This window comes from Petaurus breviceps, unplaced genomic scaffold (genome assembly GCF_028583685.1).
Source record: "Petaurus breviceps papuanus isolate PSGF00001 unplaced genomic scaffold, PetGlider_PUasm1.0 229, whole genome shotgun sequence".
NCBI lineage: Eukaryota > Metazoa > Chordata > Mammalia > Diprotodontia > Petauridae > Petaurus > Petaurus breviceps.
The window spans coordinates 12,248,554-12,268,336 of record NW_027185903.1 but is presented as its reverse complement, the minus strand read 5'-3'; the positions used below and the strand labels follow the sequence as shown (position 1 = coordinate 12,268,336).

General features: G+C 38.2%; 1 protein-coding gene across 1 annotated transcript in view; it reads left to right on the top strand.

The window, feature by feature from the left end:
- The first annotated feature begins 6,571 nt into the window (after positions 1-6,571).
- The window catches only part of C6 (complement C6), a 75,357-nt gene continuing 62,145 nt past the window's right edge, over positions 6,572-19,783 (top strand). The window contains exons 1-3 of the mRNA XM_069095986.1: positions 6,572-6,714; positions 10,537-10,693; positions 14,598-14,742. Of these exons, the coding sequence (XP_068952087.1) occupies positions 6,572-6,714; positions 10,537-10,693; positions 14,598-14,742 (445 nt within the window). The remainder of the gene's footprint in view (positions 6,715-10,536; positions 10,694-14,597; positions 14,743-19,783) is intronic.

Sequence of the window (19,783 nt, the reverse complement as noted above, 5' to 3'; positions counted from 1 at the left end):
ACGAGGCCACGTAGCTGCCTGTAGCTGCCACTTTGGATATCTTGATGAAATAAGAAAGAAGGACTTGCCTTAAATCAGAGAAAATATCAGGTAAGTTCCTCAGGCTTCTAAGGTGTAGGATGGTTAAAAAATATATATGTTACTATGAAAAACATCACATTTAAACTGTGGTGCCAGATTTACCTAGGGTTCCAAACAAAAGACATACAAATTGCTTAACCCCAGGTTTAGCCCAAAGCCTGGACCTGCAGTCCTCATCCTTATCACAGAGGCATAAGATCCTTATCACAGAGGAATAAGATCCTTATCACAGAGGGGAAAACCAAAGGAAACAAAGCTTCAATTCTACTTGCAAAGATCTTACCACAAAGGAGTGAAAAATCAGTCAGGTACAAATTCAGGCTCTGTTATTTACTCTGTCTGATCCTGTGCCAAGTAACAACAACCTCGGCCTCAGTTTCTTTAGCTGTAACATGAAGGATAGGAATAGCTGCCTTCTAAATTCCCTTCCAGCTCTAAATCCTGTGAGCTGGGGAGATGAAGCACTGGGACTGGGGAGAGTTAAAACCGGCACTACAACCCAACTTAATGGAAGTGCTTTGTGGCTGTGTGAGTAAATATTCAAAATAAATATTGCATAGGTTTCCGTTTCCCTACTATTTTTTAGGGTTGAGGTAGCATGGAAACCTGTCTTCAGGATTTCGTAAGGAGTTCAAGAGAATTTGGGACGGCAAACTGTGGAAGGTTGATGTTCCATGAATTCTGTAAAAATCTAAATATTCTAGACAAGTGATCTTCTTTGCTTTGTTCTCACTTTTCCTTCCCTCCCTGCTCAGATGGAGAACTCCGGGATCAGTCTGTTGCCTTATCAGTGTACAAAGTGCCCTGTGAAACTTGAGATAAATCAAATATTTAGATTTGCTAGAGGGGAATGAGTGAAGAATTAAATCTTTTTGATGGTTTGCTGAACTATAGCATTAAACACTTGTAGCTAGGGGAAAAAAGATCTTGTTTTTAATAAAATATTTTATTTTCACATAAAACATTTTCCCTCTCTCATAACAATGAAACATTATATACAGAGATATTTCCTAATTAGTTATTTTATTAGCATCCCATCAAGTCAGAAGTTTCGAAGTTAACATTAACTTGCAATATCTCACAAATTGTCTAAGGAAAATAATAACCAGATTAGAAAGAAGAACATTGTATGAGGGTTCTTTTGTGAAATTTTTATATAATAATTGGCATTAGATATGCCTGTTTTTTCATAATTGCTCCTTTGTTTTGCAAAAGCTGATGGCAACTGCTGGGGTCATATGATCTATTTTCCTATTTTGGTTGCTGCAAACAATGTAAATACTAGTCCCACAAGATGCTTTTTTAAAAAGTCAGCTTTTGAATTGTGTTTTGACAAAGTTGTAATATTTAAATAGTCAACATGGAGACAAACTATTCTCCAGTGAGTTCTGTGAACACTTACCCTTAACACAAGGAAATAGACGATAGTTACTGTGCTAATAAATGCCTGAAAAACAACTCAACTCTTATTTTCATACATTCCCTTGACCATGACTCTACCTGAATAAGGCTTAGAAATGTACTTGCAAAAATAGTGAATATCTAAATCCACTACTGTTCAAAAGTGAGGCTTCTTGGTTTAAATTAGGATTGATCCAATGACATTGACAAGTTCAACTTCAGTTTATCTTGAAAAAAATATTTTTATACCTTTTTTTTCATTTTTGTATATGTACCAATTTTGGCAGCTTAAGTTGCAGTCACCATTTTAATACTTTTTATAAGCTCTATCTTTGAAAGTTTTCTGTATTACACCAATAGTATAACCATACCTTGCCATGTCAACACCCAGAAGGTCCAAATTCATATTTAAAATTTTTCATTTCTGCTTCTGTTATCACATGATATATAGTGCCTTGACTATTAAATGGGGGTACTTAATCATTTTGGGGGCTTGTAGATAGAAATAAAGATCTTATTTCTACAACAAAAAAAATCAGCTTTTTCTGCATGTACATAATAAGCTACCTGAAAGCTCCCTGTGATTTTCCCTACAGGAAACAGAGGGAAGGCAAATTAGCAGATATCATTTTCTTCCTGCCCAGTGAATTCACTTTGGAAGACAGACAAAAAAAAAAAAGAGGGGCCTAATTTTTTAGATATTTTTTATGCTTGGTCAAATGTAGTATGATCACTGGATGGCAGAAAGATAGAAACTCAGCAGTTAGGTGGTACAGTGGATAGAGAGTTAGATATGGAGTCAGGAAGATCTGAGTTCAAATCCTACCTCAGACACTTACTAGCTTTGGGAGCCTAGATAAGTCCCTCAACCTCTGTTTGCCTTAGTTACTTCATCTGCAAAATGAAGATAATAATACCGTGTTTCCCCGATAATAAGACCTATCCTGAAAATAAGCCCTCCCCTTACTGTATAAGATTCCTCTAAAATAAGCCCTCCCCCGAAAATAAGCCCTATTGAGATTGCTACTGTAGTGAAGGTGATCCCCTGCGCTACACGCTACATTATGGTACCCTCTGTATGCACCATCCCCCCCCCGGGTGAAACGCACGCCGCGCTCCGAGCTGCATCCAATCAGAGCTGCAGCAGTGAGCGCGTCATCCTGTTCTTCCCCAGTGATTTGCTTGCTGGCGCCATTGAGAGCAGTGCCGCGGAGGAGAGCTGAGGCAGGACAACATAAGCCCTCCCCTGAAAATAAGCCCTCTGGTGTTTTTCTTTCCAAAAAAAATAATAAGACAGTGTCTTATTATCGGGGAAACACGGTAGTAACTTCCAGTTATAGTGAAGATCAACTGAGATGGTGACTGTGAAGTGCTTAGCTCAGAGCCTGACAAATAGTAGCCACCATGGAAATCTTTGTTGTTATTATTATGATTACTAACTAATATCTATCAGTCTCTATTTCCTCATCTGTAAAATAATAATAACAGCACCTACCTCCCGGGGCTGTTGTGAGGATACAAGGATTTCAGATTCGTGCAGTGCTTGGAAGATCTTAAAGCTCTATATAAATGCCATCTCCTTCGAGGCTGTTAGGTAGCGAGGCAAAGACAGCTGGATCTGGAGTCAAGAAGACTTGAGTTCAAATCCTGCCCTAGATATTTACTGACTGTGTGACTCTGGACAAGTCACTTACCCTCTATCTGCTTCTGTTTCCTCATCTGTAAAGTAAAGAAAATAATAGCACCTACGTCCCAGGGTTGTTGTAAGGATAAAATGAGATTTTTGTAAAGCACTACACACACTTACATATGTGGTGTGTGTATATATACATACATACACACACATATATATGTATGTATGTGTATGTATATGTATACAAATTTGTACTTGTTCAGTTGTGTCTAACTCTTCATGACCCCATTTGGGATTTTCTTGACAAAGATACTGGAATGATTTGCCATTTCCTTCTCCAGCTCATTTTACAAATGAGGAAACTGAGACAAATAAGATTAAATGACTTGCCCAGGGTCACATAACTAGTATCTGAGGTCAGATTTGAACTCAGATCTTCCTAACTCCAGGCCAGACAGTCTATCCACTGTACTATCTAGATGCTCCACTATATAAATGTTATTTTCATCATAATCATCATCATTAGTATGGATTCAATTTAAGGCATTTGTTGATTGATTGACTGACTGATTAATATTTAGCTTTAATAAAATGTAGGCACCATAGTCACAAAAGACTCAACAGCCAATCAGAAAGTACCTGTCTGGAGAAAGTTCTTCAGGTCTTTGTTGAATTGTGCTGTATCTAGTTACTTAGCCTTTATGATCTGTTTCTCTGTGTTTGGGGGATTCTATAAGGCTTTGGTGGGAAAACATTATTTCTGACAGTCTAATATTTCTTGATAGTCATATTTCCTTAACAACTTGATCCCAATCTCAGGGGATGAGAGTGGGAAAAAATAGAAGTTGAAGGTCTTACTCAGTTTTACACTACTTGGTACTGTGAGTTGCCTTCTTCTCTGTGTGAGTTAAACGTGCCTCATTCATTGTAATGCCCTGAAAGTAGGTTCTGTATATTGGCCTTTTTCTAACACAGAGGGTGTTAGAAAACCTTTTAACAGAGGGTTTAGGCAAGTCACTTAACCCCAATTGCCCTCCAAAAAGCTAAATAAATAAATATCATGCTATATGTGTCATCTAAGTTTCAATGCAGAAACCCCCCCACACACACGCACAAATTTACAATAAATTATTACATTTAAGATGCATCATTTTTTAAATATATATTTCTTTTTTTTTAAATGATGTGAATTTTAAAACTCACTAAAGGGTTAAAGAAAGTAGATTGGGGGGGCAGAATAATTTTTTTAAAGGAGGTAGGAGGTCAAATAAGTGTGGGAACTCTGCTCTATATCCATCTTTTGCTAGAAAATCTATTTTGTAGAAGAGATGGAAATAGCCTAGCCAAATGGCACGAATATTCAGCAGTTGATAAGGCAAATTCCAATTCTATGACACATGATAATGAACTTTAAGTTTTCGATTAATTGTGATATCTGTAAGAACAATGAAGAATTATCTCAAGGATGTCCTTGCCTTCAGACACACTGGATCAGGGTCAGAATTCTAAGCGTTCTATCACCACCAAATGACACAGAGGCTCATGCTGTTTCAATCAAACCTCTATCAGATCATAATATCATCAGATATGATCTAGTCTAACCCCTCATTTTACTTGTGGGTAAACTGAGTCATTGTTTACTCATATATTTGGAATTGAGTTCTCATATATTCCCAACATTTTCTTTATGATGTGGAGTAATGTAAATTAATCTTGGGTTGCCTATTAATTTTGGTATAATGGAAAATGTGCTGAATTTGTTGTGAGATTTTAATTCCAACTCCGTTACTTACTGGTTATTTTGTATGGGTCATTTCTGTAGACTTCAGTTTACTCACCTTTAAGATGAATGCATTGGATTAAATGTCTAAGGTTCCCCTTGGTTCTAAATTCTATGGTCCTTGCTCTGCCAAATAGAATGAGTCAGTTCTCATTGTGCTTAGGCCCTAGGCTGAGTGGTAAGAAATATGTTCCAGAGGGTGGTAACCTTTGCTCCTTCCTCCCTAATTTGCACAAAATGTGGATTCAGCAACCCACACAGTTGTACTTGGGGTCATCCAACCTTAAGTGTTTGCAAAAGAACCAAAAAAAAAAAAAAAAGAAAGAAAGGAAAATGCAGAAAAATTTTGCAAGCCTTGTAGTTTATCCCATGAAGTTCAAAGGATCAGTAACTTCTGCCATACCTAATAATACCTATTCAGCTGGACAGTTCAGAGCAAGAGTCCTAGAACTAGTTGACATGGTTTATATAGGCCTTCTATGGAAAGAGCTTCAAAAATATAGTAGTGCTGGTGTGGGTGTTACCTTCCCTGGAGGAGATCAATTAACAGCCTCCCAGGATCACATTTAGTTCTGTGTGAAGAGTGAACCAATGAAAGTGGATTTATTAAGTATTTAGAATGGCAAAGCACTGTACTAAGTGGGGATAGAATTAGAAAAGTAAGATAGTCCCATTTTCAAGCAGCTCACATTTTAATGGGGCAGACAGAATGCACTGAAAGTCTCAACTGCAAGTAAGATGGGAACATAACTAGAGCGTGCAGCGGACAGAGCGCTGGGCCTGGAGAATGGAAAATCTGAGTTCAAATATGGTGACAGACACTTGCTAGCTGTCTGACCCTGGACAAGTCACTTAACCTTGTTTGTCTCAGTTTCCTCTTCTATGAAATGAAGATAATAATTGTACCTACCTCCCAGGGTCGTTATCAGGATCAAATGGGATAATAATTGTAAAGTACTGTAGCATCAATGCAATATTTACAGCACCTATGATCATGATAAAGACCATGACTATAAGTATCACATGATGTTTGATAGCTAAATATACCAAACTCTCCATATAGAAGATAGAAGTGAAGCATTTATTTAGACACCAGAAAACCAAATCCCAAAACTAGTAAGCTGATTCCATCATAGTACCAAAGATACTAAGAAGCCATAAGAGAGAGCCACAGAATCCTTCCGCCTTCCCACAAACCAATACAAGATCAATATCTACTTACAAACCTCTCTTTCTCCTTGTCTCAACCTCCTCTCTCCCCAACATCTGGCTAGCTCTGACTACCAGCTTCCTGTGGGCTCTGCTTCCCTTCAGCAAAACTCCTCCTATCACAGGCTCCATGTGACTACATTCAGCCTATCAAGGGGCAGGGATTATCTTCACAGCAGGGGAGATCTTCAAATTCCCTCCTAATTCTATTAAGGGGCAGAGAAGATCTTCAAATTCCCATTCCCATTACAAGTGGTTAGCCCAGGGTCTAGCGCATAGTGTTTCAGAAATGTTATCATTTTATTATTTAACCTCTCTGTGCTTCAAAATCTTTAACTGTAAACTGGAGATAATATTTCCAGTGCTTTTTACAGTTCCTGCCACATAATAGTTAATAAATGCTAGCTGACTGACTACTGTTCATTGTATTATGTTATCCAATGTCAGCAGGTGAAAGCTACTGGAGTATGGACCAGAGCATCTTATTATACTCTATCCTGCTGAGTGCCCTGATTGGTGGGAGCCAGGCCTGTTACTGTGAACGGTACCCATGGACTCCATGGTCCAGCTGTTCAAGTTCCTGCAACTATGGAACCCAGAGAAGAGAGAGGTGGGTGTGACTATTTGACTACTTCTTCCTTTGGAAGTCCATGAAAACTGAAGCCAATAATCAGAAATTCTATTGAATGACAAGTAAAGTGGGGAGGATGAGGTACCCACAAAACAAATACTCACCATAAAAGTTCATTCATTGATTCAGTTCAATCCAACATTTATTAAATACCTATTCTGTGAAAGGCACTAGGCTAGGCCCTATGGATGATTAACTTTGCCATTTTGTTATCCCTAAAAAGCAGTTCCCCAAGCAAATTAACTCTCCTCCTCCTCCTCCTCCTCCTCCTCCTCCTCTTCCTCCTCCTCCTCTCCTCCTTCTCCTCATTATTACTTATTATCAGATAGGACTTTAAAGATTATCTAATCCAATCATTTCATTTTACAGATGAAGAAAGTAAGATCAATAGAGATTAAGTGATTTTCCCTAGATTACATAGCAAACTGGTGACAGTCAAAAATTAAGACACAGCTCTCCTAATTATCTCATGGCAGTGGTCTTTTATTTGTTAGCTTTGAAGTGCCCGGAACTTTATTACTTAACAGTTCTTACAGTCCTGAGTATTTTAACCTGTTTTCTATTTAAATCATTTACTAGTAATAACTTGAGAATTTTGTAACAGTCAGATCCTAAATTGTGTCCTAATGGTCTGAAATGGTGAAAACCTCATTATCTGAGCCCTCAGTTACTTGAGGAGGGGAGAGCATTTCCAGATACTGTGATGCAGACAAGCAGACGATGGTTCACCAACTTACATGGTCCTGCTTGGAAGTAGCCCTCCAAAGCAGGGTAGAGGAGTGGTCTCAAGCTTTAGCTGAAAAGAAAAGAGCTCTTTGTCACCAGCAAGAGATTAAATTTTTCTGAAGCCCAGTTCCCTCCTCCCATCTACACAACAGAAATGCTAGCCTACCCACCTTATAGGGCTGTGCTGAGAAGCAAGGAATTTAATATCCTCAATATCTGTTTCTACAAGGGCGGCCAGGTAGCACAGCGAGTAAGAGCACTGACCCCAGTGTCGGGATGACCTGGAGATCGAATCCTGGGCTCAGACACTTAGCACCCACCCAGAAACACCTGGCCGTGTAACCTTGAGCAAGTTACTTAACTCCAATTGCTTAGGGGTGGCCAGGTGGCTCAGCGAGTAAGAGCACCAGCTCCAGAGTCAGGATGACCTGGAGATCAAATCCCAGGCTCAGATACTCAGCACCACACCCAGAAATAACTGGGCGTGTAACCTTGAGCAAGTTACTTAACCCCGATTGCTTTAAAAAAAAATGTTTCTACACAGTATCTATATGAGAACTCTCCTCCTTCCTATTCCTCAAGTAAATTCCTACCCACTCCTTAAACCCCTAAAGTGCAGTTTTAACAATTTGATCCCCTTATTCAATCAATTCTTTGCTTGCTTGTTCAGTTGTTTCAGTCATGTTCCACTCTTCATGACCTCATTTAGGGTTTTCTTGGCAGAAATGCTGGAGTAGTTTGCCATTTCCTTCTCCATCTCATGTTAGCGATGAAGAAACTGAAGCAAACAGGGTTACATGACTTGCCCAGGGTCACACAGCTGAGGCTGGATTTGAACTCAGAAAGAGGAGTCTTCCTGGTTCCAGGCCTACTACCTAGCTGCCCTCAACAGATTCTAGTAGTTTTCTAGTACCTGTAAGATTAAACTTCTCTGCTTGACATTCACACACCCTCTTCTTACTTTTCCAGCTAACACATTACTGCCCTCCATGCTCTCTATCACCTAGCCACAATGGTCTATATGCTGTTCTTCATGATTGATTCTCCATCTCCCATCTCCATGCCTCTGCATTGACTGCCTCTTGTGCCTGGAATTCTCACCCTCCTTAACTCCCCTCCTTGTAGAACTCTTGATTTCCTTTACAACTAAAGCCAAGCATAACTCTCTACAGAAATTTCCCTCCAAAGTTACCTTGTATCTCATTTATCAGGGGTCAGTATAAGGCACTCAGCCTGGAGTCAGGAAGACTTGAATTCAAATCCAGCCTCAGACACTCTCTATATGACCTTTTACAAGTGCCTTAATATTTGTTTGCCTCAGTTTCCTCAACTGTAAAATGGAGATAGAAATAGCACCCACTTCCTAGGGTTGTTATGAGGATCAAATGAAACAATTAAGCACTTAGCCATAGCAAGTACTATAGAAATGCTAGCTATCATTTTTAGATATCTTATATATACCTGTAGATGACATAATGTCTACTTGATTAGAAAGTAAATTCATTGAGAAAAGACATTGTTTTGGTTTTGTTGTATCTCTAGATTTTGGCCTCATTCCTGACCTTTATAGTAGGCATTTAACAAATTCTTGTTGCTTATTTGCCTGATAATCCACATTGTCTGTATTTCCGTTATTTTTAATATTAGCTAATATTTGTGAATTATTACTATACTTCTATCTTATTCTCTTAGATAGTAAGCTCCAGGAGGGGAGAAACCATGAATTATCTAGACTTTGTCTCTTTCTCAGTAGCTAGAATAGAGCTCTGCATGCCAAATGTGCTTAATAAAAAATTTTAATCCTGCAAGGTTGATGGTTCAGGTATTAGTATCCTTGCTTATCAATGAGATATTGAAAATTCAGAAAAATTAAATGGATTTTCCATGATTGCATAATTAGTAAGTGACAGAGTCAAAATCCAAATGAACATTGGTTCCCTAACACCTATAGATGAGAGAATTTTGGAACATGACAAGACCTGGGCCAACAGAAAGTATAAGTACTATATGCAGGCAGATTAGCGTTTTTATCTCTATTTTCTATGTAAAGAAAACAGACTCAGCTCAAGTAAGATCCCCCATCCCTCTGCCTAAGGTCACACAGTAATTCCTCAGGAAACTGGAATTCATCAACTTCTGTCCACTAGCATTAAATTGTCATTCTCTTGACATGTGGTACCCATAGGTCTTTTACAACCTAAAAAGACACCATAACTTTTTATTCCATTTGTTCTGTCATTTTCCTCTTAACTCCTCTATAGAAATGCCATTGTTTAAGTAGATGGCCATGAGACACACTCTATCTTATTCCACACTCCCACGTCTCTCCCTCATATACTTCCCTTTTTCCTAACAGCAATGTGATGTAATTGTCATCTCTTCCAAGAGATCGCTGTTTGTTCTGGTTGTTCATCTTTCTTTCTCGAAGAGGACCAATGATTTCAGGAGAATGATGTCTTGACTTGTAAATAAGTGAATTGGATTTGAGTGAGGCAGGGCTGTGCAAAGTCACCAGCCTCACTCTCTCCTTCAGAGTCATCAGAGTCCAGTGGCAAGACATAGATCAGGACAACTAGTGATGGCTCCAGATGCAATGGGAGACCTTGGCCTTTTTAAGCTATGTCTTTCCCAAGTTCCAGTTTGCTTGAAGCAATACCCATTCAGTAATGAATGGCTATGTGAGAATGAAGGCAAAAGGTGGTCTATTTTGCCTTCACAAAAGAATCAACCTGGGAAGCGAAGACTCCAAGAATTTCTGGCCAGAACAGAAACAATTGCTATTTACACTCACTCTGATCCACCAAAACCCAAACAATGAGCAAGTAAGGCCAAGCAGTGAGAGCCAGAATAATTTGGGTTTAAAGGCATAGTCCAGTAGCTCTATTTGAATCCCAATAGACTTTATTAAGCCTGGTTTTTCAGAGTTATATTTCAAAAAAATCATGAATGAAAACTACCTGAGACAAAAGAATCAATTGTTAATTTTTTTCATTTCACTTACGAATTCTAAGAGATGGTGCCCCAGTGAGTGGAGTCAGCCTAAGTTAATCATTGTTGTTGTTTTCCTGTTTGCAGACAAATAGTACAAGATAAATATTATGAAGAAAACTACTGTGATAGGCTGTGTTCAAAGCATGAATCCAGGGCCTGCAACCAGCAAATGTGTCCCATCAACTGCCTGCTGAGTGACTTTGGACCATGGTCTGAATGTGACCCTTGTGTTAAAAAACAGGTATGTGAAGATGATATAGCAAAGATTCTCCCTTGAAGGGAAGCCAAGTCACGGAGAATTAATTTACTGACACAATGAATGAGTTAAAAAGGAACACAGGATAATAAGCTTTCAAACTGGACATGATCTTAGAGGTCATTGAGTCTAAACCCTTAATGTTACAGATGAAGAAACAGACCCAGAGAAGTTAGGGGAATTGCTAACATAAGATTTAGGCAGTTAAAATAAGAGATGTAGGAAAATCTGGGATGCTTTTATGAACTAAAAAAAGCAAGGATAGCCATCATCATTTCAGACAAGGCAACAGAAAACAGAAAAAAGAGATAAACAGGGAAATAATAATATGCTTAAAGGTACCACAGATAATTAATCAAGCAGTTCTTAGGGAAAAGTAACATCTTTAAATATCAACAAAATGAAAAATGACCAGAAAAATGAACTGGGTATTCAACAATGACAAAAACTAGAAAAGCAACTAATCAAAAACCCAAATACCGAATGAGATATTATGAAAATTAATAATAAATTGATAGGAAAAAAACCCTATATTGAATTGATAGATAAAACTATGGACCTTTATTTACTAATAACATAAATAGTAAGTCTGATTTAAAAAGAGAAAATAAAACCAAATTTTATTAAACATTTTAAAAGAGGGGTGGCTAGGTGGTGCAGTGAATAGAGCACCAGCCCTGGAGTCAGGAGGACCTGGGTTCGGATCCGGCCTCAGACACTTAACACAAAAACTAGCCATATGACCTTGGGCAAGTCACTTAACTCCAATTGCCCTCCAAAAAGCAAAAAAAAAAAATTAAAAGAGACTTCACAGCAATTGAAGATAAAAAAGGAAATTATCTGACACTATTTTGGTCAATTGTATGCTAGCAAAACTGAAAGCTTAGAGGAAATGGATAAATATTCATAAAAAAATATAAAAATTTTAGATTATCTGAACAAAAAATATATTATTTAAAATTTTAAGCTAATGTCAAAAAAAACAAAACAACATAAATTACACAACCACACATGATCTTCCCAAGGGGGAAAAAATCCAGAACCAGATCAATTTACAGGGAAATTCTATCAAACATTCAAAGAACAATTAACTCCTATAGTATGTAGTGTTTACAGAAATCAAAAAGAAGAAATCATTCCAAATTCCTTCTATAATACAAATATGGTCTTGACACTTAAACCATGGGAGACAAAACAGAAAAAGAAAACCATAGAACAATGTCCCTAATGAACAGCCACACAAAAAAATACTTATATAAAATATTGGTAAAGAGACTGTAATAACATATTAAAAAGATTCTAGACTATAACCAGGTTGTATTTTTAAAAGTAATACAGAATTAGTTCAATATAAGGACAATTATAATCATAATAGCACACATTAATAACAAAAATTGTGACCACATGATTATCTCAGTAGATGTTGAAAAAGCTTTTAACAAAATCCAATATCTTTATATGTTAAAAACCAATAACAGCAACAACAACATTAGATAGCATAGCAATAAATGGATCTTTCGCTAATATTGCCATTATTAGTATCTACTTAAAACCCAGAGTCAATATTTTATGTAATAAACAAAGGCTGGAAACCTTTCCAATAAGACCGGGGATATGACAAAGACATCTATTATTACTACCTTTATTTGCCATAGTTCAGGAAATTATTTGATCTCTCCATCTCCCCATTATCCTCTACCCCAATCTAGGATTATAAATTGGAGACAAAGAAAGAGAGATAAAGAGACAGAGCGAGAAAGAGACAGAGAAACAGAGAGAGAAAGACAGAGAGACAGAGACAGACAGAAAGAGAGAGAACATTTATTGAGTGCTTACTATACATCAGACACTGTGATAAATACTGGGGATACAAATATGCAATGATCTCTGTCCTCAAAGAGTTCGGATTCTAATGGGAAAAGACCACAAAAACATAGAGAGGTGCAGGAAAAAGGGATGGCAGAGGGGAGGAAAAAACCTAAAGCCTAATGAAGAAATTGTAGTGTTTCACAGAGTCCTGGCTCCTGGAAAGATAGGGCAAAAGGCTTACCTATCAGAGTAGGAGTAGCCAATGGTAAAGGTCAAGTTTCTGGAGAGGTAAAGATGGTCTGAAAGTAGGTAGGTGTCAGAGGAAATGATTCAGTGAAAGAATGCCCAACACAGATGAAATCACAAATCTAGTTCCAAAAGAGAAGCAGAAAAGAATGGGGGCTCCGGCTATTGCTGCCCAAACCAAATAAGTCTGCCAAGTATTTTCCTTATAACTACCCTATGAAGTAGATAGAGCAACAATAATTAACCTTTTTTTTTTACCAATAAAGTCAATGAAGCACAAAGAGTACAAATGACTGTTTTTACTAACAGGGACAAACTCATTTGAATCCAGGTCTCCTGATATCAAGACTAGTGCTCCTTCTATCCACATTGTCCTTCCTTACTAGATATTTTAAACCTTCAAACCCCTTATTATTGGAGAGGGAGCTAGGTGGCACATTGGATAGAACATTGGATCTAGAATCAGGTTCTAGATCTAAGTTCAAATCTAGACTCAGACATTTACTAGCTGTGTGACCCTGGGCAAGTCACTTAACCTCTGTTCAGTTTTCTCAACTGTAGATTGGGAATGATAACAGCACCTACCTTATAGGGTTGTTGTGAGGATCAAATGAGATAATAATTATAAAGCACTTAGCACAGTGACTGACACATAGAAATGGCACTTTAGAAGTGCTAGCTATTGTTATTATTGCTATTAGACATATTCTGGTCATGCTACTGGTTTCAGGCTTTTCTAGGAGATAGGAGAAGCAAAATAAAGGAAGAGGCCAGTGTGAAATTGATTTGAACTGGAACTAAGAAAATCGATGACCAGCTCTCCTTCCATATTAGAAAGTCACTCGGTTTGTTTGCATTTCGAAATTTTAAAATTTGCTGACCCGGATGTTTATTTGAACTAGGTCATTGACCTTCATGGACCCTGACCAAATTGGGTTTTACAGTAAGCATACCCCAGAATTGTGTAGTTGCTTCTTCACTTTTTTAAAAATTACTTTCAAAGGGAAAGTACTTATATATTTTCTTTCCTTTCTTCTACAGAACTATAAAATCTTTTTCACATTTATAAACTCATGATATTCACAAGATAGCGAAAAGCTAGTGTTATCTTGCATAACATTTTACATGGAGGACTCAATAAATATTTATGATTTATTCTAGAGTATAATCAAAGGACTTTAGAGCTAAAAGGAATCTTATAGAATTCTTTCATTTTGCAGATGAGTAAACTGAGGCACTAAAATGTTTGATGACTTGCCCCAGGTAGTAGAGTTAGTGGCAGAGACTGGAATCACCATTTGCTAGTCAAGAAGGAACCTAAGAGTTCACTTAGTCCAGCTCTCTCTTTTTGCAGATGAGGAAACTGAGTAACAGAGAGGGCAAGTGACTTACTTATAGTCATACAGCTAGTATGTAGTAGAGCTGGGACAGAAACACAGGTTTTCTGAGTTTATGTTCAGTGTCCTTCTCCTCTTCATTGACTTTCTATGGATACTATCTGCATGGAAGCCATGAAATCTAACAGACATGAAGTAAAGACAATCTCAGTAGTTATCCAAGGGACTCAGGTCTTCCAACTCTCCTTTCATTATGCTCTTTCCTCATCGTTTTCTCTCATCATTAGCTGATGGAGAAACTAAGTCACACTTAGAAAATGGTTTTCTTAAAGTCCTGCAAAGTCACTGAACTGAGCAGGATTAAGAACCTAACTCTCTGGGCTAATAAATACAAGAATTCTTTGGGATCATACTTCTCCAACAAACAAGTAACACAATATTTTGGGGTGTGGGCAGCAACAGATAGAGTTCCCCATTATTCTCTGCTTCCCTTTCAGTTTCGAGTGAGATCCCTCTTGCGTCCCTCGCAGTTTGGGGGGCAGCCATGTACGGAGCAGCTGGCAACATCCCAAAGATGTTATCCAACAAAACTGTGCAACATAGAAGACGTTGATTGCAAGAACAAATTCAAGTGTGACAGTGGTAATGTACTTTTCTCCTGGGTATCATTTCTAGCTTGGAGAAATATACCTAGTAAAAATCATTCCAGTTTACTTCTAGTAAATGCTATCTTCACCATATTTTAAAAAATTAAAAACAATAACCAAAAAAAATCCCCAGGGCAATATTCTGCAGATTATCAAGGTATTCATGTGTTAAATGGAAACTTTGAGGTTATCATCATTTTGCTTAGGCTTCCTGATTCTTTTACTAATCACATTTCAAGGCCAAATCACTTCTTGTGATATTGCCCAATGAGGCAGACAAAGAGGAGGGTGGAGGAGGAAGACAAGATTGATATAAAAGAAAGCTCCTATTTATAGACTCACATCTGGGTAATCAGAAATTAGGAGATAGATGGGAGAAAAATCATTACATTAATGAAGTTATTTGAAAAGTTTGTTGTTAGATGTTTTTAAAAAAAATTCAGGCACATGGCGATACTAAACATGAAATGTTCTAGAAAGCAAGGTGACTGATGTTCTTGCATGGATGATAAACTGACCATGAAGGAAATTAGAAAATATACAATCTAGAAATGACTTGTGCAATGGCCATGGTCATTGGAACAATACATGATTTTCCCAGGTGACTACTTTGAAGAAGAACATTTATTTGATGCATACATTCTGTGTTTGTTTTTTGGAGGGAAAAGTGAGCTTGCAACTGTGATTTCATTGGTTTAGAAAATACTTAATGTAGAAATTCCCTATACAGTTGCAGATCTATATTTTTTCTGTAATTTATAATTATACAAAATTGCCTGAGACCCTGAGAGGTTATTTAACTTGCCTATGATCACACACCTAGTATCAGTCAGCAGCACAGTAGATATTGTCCTGGGCCTGGAATTAGGAAGATCTGAGTTCAAATGTGATGTCAGACACACACTTAACTGTATGATCCTGAGCAAATTACTTACTATCTCCCTCCTTTCTCAGAATCCTCCACACCAAATCCTGATATGTTCTTTTGAAAAGAGTTTCATTATTTGAGTTATATCCCATATATATTGCTCAATCACATATATCTCTTTCTCTAGGGGATAATTCTAAAATAGTAATCAATTTAAAGTGTCTCTTCAGGAATTTTAAGTTTATGTTGGAATTCAAGCTGGTAAAATTCATTTCATTTCTGGATGTCAAGGGAAACTATTAAACTGTGACTATCCTCCACTCAGTCCCAAAACTTGGAATTGTGGCTTTGAAATCACTTAGAATATACATTCTCGGTCCTTTACCCACCATCCTGGCCCTCTCCATTCCTTGCTATAAGATGAGCTTTGCCACTCTTTGCAGGTAGCTAACCAAGAAACTTATTTTATCCTGTAATCACAAAATTAAGGTCTTAGACCTGAAATTTGAGATTTAGGGATATCTATAACTATATCAATATTGAAATAGATATACATCTATTTATAGAGATATTTGGGAGCATATATATATATATGTACACATATACATGTGTACTTATGTATGCATGTGTCTATCTAAATAGAGAGAGAATAGAATGTATATTCTATTCTGCCTTTCTTCCAAAGAACTATAAATCCTTTTTTCACAAGACAGGGAAAGGCTAGTGTTATCTTGCATAATGCTTTACTTTTTTGGTGGGTTCTGATATAAAATCAAAGGTCTCTCTTTCTCTCTCTCTCCACATATACATATATACACACATATGTGTACACACACACATAGACAGAAATGTGTGCACACACATGCATGCACATACACACACGTGGACACACATACACACACATGGACACACAGTGTCTGTATAGGTAAAGTCAAATCATATGTGACCAAAAGATCTGGTTATTGTGCTATACTTTAGACCATCATAACTTTCTTAGAGTATCTATGCTCTTAATCAGAATCTTATACCAAACTATAATACAGAGCTGTAACTAGGTCAGAGAAATCAGCGATTTGTTCCAGGGCACAGAAATTTAGATGTAGAAACAATTGACTAATTAGAAAGAACAATTACTTAAAGTAGGGAACTTCTAGATGCCTTCCCTCCCCCCTCAGATCGGAAGAGCACACGTCTGCCCCCCCCGTGCTGGACAAGAGTACCCTGCATGATTTCCTCATCAGCCCAGATTTGTCCTTTAATAGTTTCCCCATCAGTGCCTTTATGGTATCCCAGGGAAACCCATGGAGTCTAGTGTCCCATGATCCAACACCACAGAACAGAGATTTAGAGCTAGAAGGAGATGGCTCTGGAGGAGAAAGTGAGGCTGGTGACCTTGCACAGCCCTCCCTCACTCAAATCCAAGTCAACTGCAAGTCATGTCATCATGTCCCTGATGTCATGATCCTCTTTGAGAATAAAGGACAAGTACAACCCATGAGTAGCCCACTCTGCCTGAATGGGGACCCAGTCATCTGGGTAACTCAGTTCCATGCCCCTGCCTCTCCTCTCCAAAGGAAAATAATTTTTGATGGCTGAAAGCTGGCTAGTTAACTTGGGGTTTACTGGCTAGATCTCTTTCTCAAAGACCACGCCTTAAACCCCATTCACTCTGGATCTCAGGGACTGGACAACAATAGGTCCCTGCCCAAGCACCACATAATGGTTGTTTTGGGGGCCCTCCTGGCTCAAAGTGAATGTCAATAGTAACTGCTTCTCTTTTGACCAGCAACCAGGAGGATCTTCCCCTCCCACTTTGACTTTTTTTATTTTTTTTTTACTAAATGGGTCATCCCTTGACTCACTTGTTAAAGAGTCCTATTCACTGAATGGGCACTACCTCACTCTAAGTGAGAACCTGTAAAGGCTTTAGCTTAAAAGGACCAGGGTCTCCCATTGCATCCAGAGCAAGAGCTAGAAGGGACTTTAAAGGTCATTGAGCCTAACTTCTTCATTTTACAAATGGGGAAACTAAGGTCCATAAAGGTTAAGTGACTTTCCCAGGGTCCATAGCCAGTAAGTATCTAAAGCAGGATTCAAACTCATGTCTTCCTTTTAACTCCAAGCCTACCTATCTGCATCAAGATCTGTATCATTGGTTTTGTCTTTAAAAAGTGATTTGAGGTCACTGCTCTTGTTGCCTACCCCAGCTGTACTTTTCCCCCCTCTGGGTACCAGAACTGCCTGAGGTGGCCTACTGTTGTGAACCCAAGGTTTCTAGCTGAGCACTTGCAGAGCTCGAGGACAGCTCGTGAGGGAAAGTAGGGGGCCAATCAGAGAACAGGGAGACTGTGACCAGAACAGCTTGCACACTCCTGCGCACTTACCCTTAGCCCCAGAGATTAGTCTCAAGGTAGCAGGGTAAATTGCGTGACAGCACACAATCTGGCGCCTCGGCACTTCCTAGGGGTAAGGGTGCCCCGAGTACAGATGAGATCAGCACATATTGCTGATTGCTCTGTATCTTGTTATGTCAGACCTGAACTCAAGAGGCTGCCTGAAACCCAAAGAGGAGCTGCAGGCCCCAACAAATCCCCCTTCCTTCAAGGCACGGGATTTTTTGGACATCTGCATAAGAGGGCAACAGACTAGGGGATAATTACCATAAACAAAAGCCATTCAATTACATATCATATAGTATTCACAAATCACGGGGAAAACAATAACGAGGTGGAAACACAGGTGTAGAGGGTTTGTATAAAAATAGCTACTACATACTTCACAATGCAAATCGCAAGGAGATACAATATAACCAGAGGAAGAAGGGGTGAAAGCAACATATACAGCCAATGCAAAGGACTTAACTCTTTAAATGAACCCTAAATTTGTTGTGCCAAATTGTCCATGTAATTTATCCAGGGAGGCCTCCATGATACAGGAAATCAATTTATCGAATTGTGCCAAATCCACTCCTATGGGGGTATTTCTAAAAATTCCTGACAAACAATTTTTAACTTTTTGTCAATCATAATTAGACCTATTATATTTCATGGGTATAACACAAATAGGATGAAATCTATAATAACACTTCAACAAAACTCAGTTTCTGCTAGCTTGTCTTTCACAAATTCTAGTTTCCTTTAAAGCATCTAATTTTTGCTGAAAGTCTCTACTTCAACTTATTACCTAAATACAAAGACACAGTGGTTGAAATTATCAATGATAGTAGACAAAATAATAGTACAAATCCCTTCTAGATATACATAGAGCAGGAGCACAACGAATGCAAACAATATTCCATACAGAGGAGTCGTACATAGACAGGTGTATCCATAAGTACACTGGAGAAGGAGAATAGAAGATACAGTTGCAATCAGTCCCATGAGTAACAGTCCAGAAATCGCTTTTGTGCAGGTTCCCCTGAAGTCTAAAATCAAAAGAGGGCAGTTCTACAAACAGTATCACATCATAAACACTAATACATTGTTTGAGAGTACAGTTAAAGCAGGGTATATCCCAATAAATCATAGTATGGACTTATATCATCTGTAAATGATTGACATTAGCAGAAGTAAGGAAGGGTTGAGGGGGTCAAATACATGTAGTCACAATTACAGTTATATATGAAACAAGTGATTTAGCAGGGGTAGGTATATCAAAACATAAATCAGGATGGAACCAGTTCAGTTTGTATAGAAAGCAGAGTGATCACAGCAAGAAACACAAATCCTGGGGTAACAGGTTTTTCAGTCCTTTGGGTGGATATAAAAATGTTCGATCTGCCCCCATGGGGGCATAGCTTTTTTGTTTTGGTTGCATTAGGAGACCTCTTCTTCTTTATTCCCATGTTCTGTCTCTGTGAGTTCTTCTAATGCTGCTAGAGCCTTTTCATCTTCCTTGGTGATTTGGAGTACACATCCCCTACGTTTCTTTTCTGCCACCCTCACTGGTCGTTCTCCAGCTTCTGGAAAATATATAAGCACAGCCTCTCTCCCACAGTAATAAATTCCACATTACCTTCATTTTGGGGAGTAAGCACCTTTCACCTTGTTTTATTGCCAGTGTATACTCATTTTTAGCAATATTTCATTTAGCTAATGTATTTTGGGTGTATAAAGCAGTAGCTAATACAGCTAATTGCTCCCTCCCTTTATTATTTAGCAACTAGGTT